The sequence below is a fragment of the Cyprinodon variegatus genome, unplaced genomic scaffold (genome assembly GCF_000732505.1).
Source record: "Cyprinodon variegatus isolate N-32 unplaced genomic scaffold, C_variegatus-1.0 Scaffold312, whole genome shotgun sequence".
Taxonomy (NCBI): Eukaryota; Metazoa; Chordata; class Actinopteri; order Cyprinodontiformes; family Cyprinodontidae; genus Cyprinodon; species Cyprinodon variegatus.
In genome coordinates this window covers 377,651-381,794 of record NW_015150765.1, presented here as the reverse complement: position 1 = coordinate 381,794, position 4,144 = coordinate 377,651, and the positions used below count along the sequence as shown (strand labels likewise).

At 43.1% G+C, this 4,144-nt stretch overlaps 1 protein-coding gene across 1 annotated transcript in view; it reads right to left on the bottom strand.

Annotated features, from left to right (window-relative positions):
• Positions 1–4,144, bottom strand: part of atp9b (ATPase, class II, type 9B) — a 57,638-nt gene that overhangs the window by 7,305 nt on the left and 46,189 nt on the right. The window contains exons 16-21 of the mRNA XM_015384421.1: positions 2,892–2,944; positions 2,724–2,807; positions 1,119–1,289; positions 952–1,050; positions 786–875; positions 549–693 (exon numbers count right to left, since the gene is read on the bottom strand). Coding sequence (XP_015239907.1) covers positions 549–693; positions 786–875; positions 952–1,050; positions 1,119–1,289; positions 2,724–2,807; positions 2,892–2,944 — 642 coding nt within the window. The remainder of the gene's footprint in view (positions 1–548; positions 694–785; positions 876–951; positions 1,051–1,118; positions 1,290–2,723; positions 2,808–2,891; positions 2,945–4,144) is intronic.

Below are 4,144 nucleotides of genomic sequence, written 5' to 3'. Positions count from 1 at the left end.
TTTAGAATGTAATCCTTAAAGCACAGTCACCTCAGAAAAATAAAAATAACCTTAATAAATATTTCAAAAAAAAAAAAAAAAAATTCTTAAAAAAATCTGAAAAGTGGAAAAAAAATTCAAACGTAATAAAATAAAAACTCTGAAAAATAAAATTTTGAAATAAAATCTGAATTAAAAAGAAATCTTCAAAGAAAAATAAAATACAGGAAAAAAAATCTAAACAAAATTTGAAATAATTTTTTTTTTTTAGAAACCAACAAAAAAAAAGATAAAATAGCAAACCTTACTGGTTGTTGTACATAAAACATAAATTACTCTCTAATCATATTTTTATTCATTTCCTTTTTTTCCTGTTTGAAATGTATTCTTTGCTTTCAGTAATATTGGACCAAATTTCTCCCCATAAGGTTAAACTACAGCAGCAGCTTCTCCGTCCAATAAAGACGTTAAAACCCTGAAATAAACCCGTTTCTCTGCAGCAGCGTTAGAACAGAAACTCCAGGAAGGTCGGACCGTTTGGAGAAACCGACCCCGGTTCTGAAGCCCACCTATTGCGCAGGTTCTGTTGGCCGTGTGCTGCTGGAGGAGGTGGACGATCTGGGCCTTCTGAGTGGGAGAACATCGACAGCAGACCACCGCCGGACACTGACAGGCCAGCTCTACAAACTCGTGCTCATAATACCTCAAGCAGACCTGCAGAAACGGAGAAACAAGAACTTCTGAGAGGTTTTGAACGCGTGACAAAGCTCCACAGTGTTTCTGTGGCTGCAGCGGCGCTCTAGTACCTCTAAAGAGTCTCCGGAGATGACCAGTGCGCAGTCATGCTTCCTCCTGAAGGCGTTCAGCTCCAGATGGGCCTCTCCTCGGGTGGAGACCTGCTCAAGAGCAGCGAAGCCCAATTAGACACGAGCCGAGAGGCGCGGCTGATCTCTGAGTGGGAGCGTTACGCACCGGCTTGAAGACGTGGATGTCCTGGTTCCTGGAAACCAGATGGGAGCTTTTGGCGATGCACGTCGCCGTCTCCAGCTTGTCTCCCGTCAGCATCCAGATCTGAGGAGAAGCGGAAGGTGATGAGGAGAGGTCGGAGCGTCAGACGGGGATGCGATTCCCGCACCGACCTTGATGCCGGCGTTCCTCAGCAGCTCCAGCGTGGGCCTGACGTCGGCCTGCAGCTGGTCCTCCACTCCGGTCAGACACAGCAGCTCCATCTCCCGCTCCAGGCTTTCCACCACCGCCGCCACCTTCAGCGCCCGGTCATGGATGCTCAGCTTGGCCTGGTTGTACCGATTCTGCAGGAGAAATCAGTCCACGGGTCACGGGTCTGGTTCTGAACCAAACGGGAGGAAAGCTGAGGAAATCAGCAGCTTGTAGTTTGGTATTTTTTTAGATTCTATTTTCCAAAATTTGTTTGGGAAAAAATCAGTAAAAAAATGTCATAATACAGGTTTAACTTTTGTAAAGTTTCATTTTTTAAACTCTTATCTTCTCATGTCCTTTTCTGAAAAGCACTCTTTCCTTTCAATAATACTGGAACAAATTTTTCTCCATAGATCTCCTATTACCCAGATGAGATGAATGGCCGCTCCCAGACTCAGTGATCGTGACGAAAATTAATGTTTTATATTTTACTGATTAACGCTAAATTCATTAAATCACCGCAAACGTATTAGTTTCAGTTATAAATAATGATCCATTGATTATTCCTGCTGATCGGACCTTTCCTGGATAGATCATACTCACTAAGCTTCTTAGTGTTTTATATGAACCGGATCTATTTCTGTTTGTCTTCAGGAGTTTTTAGAAGCGTTTTACTCCAGTTAGTTGATTATTTTAATAATGATGATTCATCTGATTGTTTCCACGCCTGAATAAAGCCTTCAGACTCCCAGCAGCCAGAAGGTGGCGATGGATCCTTTCTGTAAGATCTATAAGTTAGATTTATTTCACTGAATTAATGGACGAAATAATAATTTTCTTAAAGAACTAAATAGAAACCATCGGGAAACTTCACCTTTCTCTGGTTCTCAAACAGCCATTAAAAAATGCATCACAGAATAGAATAGAATTAAACTATATTGTCATTCCACTGTCACAAGTACAGAGCAACAAAAAGGAACTCTCTGCATTTAACCCCTCCCCTTGGGGGCTGCCATTGTGCGGCGCCCGGGGAGCAGTGTGGGGTTAAGGGTCTTGCTCAGGGAGCCAGAGTGGCAGTCGGTGGGAGTGGGGAATCGAACTCGTAACCTCAGGATTCAAAGATTCACAGTGAATTTGTAGAAATTTATAAAAAGAGAAAATAGCAGAGGGCCCAACATAGAACCTTGAGGTACCCCTGTGGACATGACGAGAGGCGCTGAGAGAGAATCACTGATCCTGACTGACTGTGAGCGATTTGAAAGATATGATTCTATCCATTTAATCGCATCTGAGGAGAAGTTAAATTTGCTTAGTTTAGTTAATAATATTTTTTGGTTTACAGCTCCAACCACGGCACCTTTATCCAGGGAATGTTTAATAAAAATTAACGGTGAATTTTTAGAACATAAATAAAGTCAAAGCGAGGAGCTAAAGCCAAGCGAGGACTCAGTAGTTTATTTATAGACTCATTGAATTCATGCTTATTTGATTCACTGTAGAGCAGTTAAAAAAGGCTTCCTGCTGTGTAACGCTGAGGTTTCCTCGCTTTGAACGGGCAGAACGTGAAGCCATGCATCGGTCCTCACCTCAAAGTCCTGGTACTGCTCCTCAGACAGGCCCTTCTTGGCCACCACCAGGGTCCGCAGGCCTTCTCTGGCCATGTTGCCACACTGCCAGGAAACACAGGGAGAGACGGGTCACGTCAGGTAGGGAGGGGCAGAACCATTTAAAGTCTTAAAAACAAATAAAAGAACCTTTAAATGGACTAACAGCCAGCCGATGGAGGAAGGCCAGGACTGGCTCACCCCTAAAAGGAACCGGGACGAACCGGGACGTCTAGATATCCATTAATGGCTCTGAACCAATCAGAACATGAGGGAAACCAAAGGAGGAGCAGTAAACCCAGAACTTTCCCCTTCAGCTTCTTCTCCTTCATCACCACGGACCAGAGAGGAGCTCTGATCTCCACCTGCGGCTCCGTCCCGCCGCCTCTCAGGAGAACTAGGATACTGGAACCAACTCCAGAGAGAAACATCTGGAGAACGAAGGCCTTCCCAAACTCTGCTCCTCCTCCTTCCTCACAAACGGATCTAAATATGAATAAACATCGACTCTAAGTCGGTTCCAGGGTTTTAGGTTCTGTGCGGCGACCCTGAATGACATTAAATATGGGTCAGATGATGGTTCTGACAGGAACACCACGTCCACAGCTGCCAATAACAGCTTATCATGACCCACAGAGATCGATGGAGGATAAGAGCCTGTGGTGAAGCTGCAGGACGGCCCGGCCGTTTGTTTCTGATATGAAACACCGACGGCTGCAGATGATTGGTTATTGACGGGCCGCGTCCGCGCGCTGATCCCACGGCAGGATGTTAGAGCCGCGAATATGACAAACACTAATTACATCAACTTTATCTAGGTCACTAATTAAATCAGAAGCTGCCCCCCGGTGCCAAATGATTCAATAACGCCAATATGAAGCTGATGATGAGGAGGACGAAGGTAACACGAGGCGGTCTACCAACGGACACCCAGATGATGATGATGATGATGATGATGATGATGATGAAGTTTTAGCTGAAATCAGACTAAAAAACCTCCTGCAGCCCGAGGAGGTCCTGCTGACAATACACACCTATGGAGTGAAATTTGTCTCATTATTGTAACAAAGAACACATTTTGTTAAATGGAATTTGAAAACACAGAAAACAAAAAATTTTTTAATTAAGAAAAAGTTCTGAGAAAAAAAACTTTTGAGGAAAAAAAAAAATAATGATCTCAGATTTCATTTTTAAAATATTTGTCACTTTTTTGTGTTGATTTCTTTCTTTATTTTATTTCTATTCTATCACAAATTGTACTTTTTCATTCCTCATATCACATTTTCTTCACTTTAAATCCACACTTCGCACTTCGCTCTCAATCTGCAGGTTTACTAGTGGTTCCTAGAATTTCTAAAAGTAGAATGGGAGGCAGATCTTTTAGTTCTCAGGCTCCTCTCCTG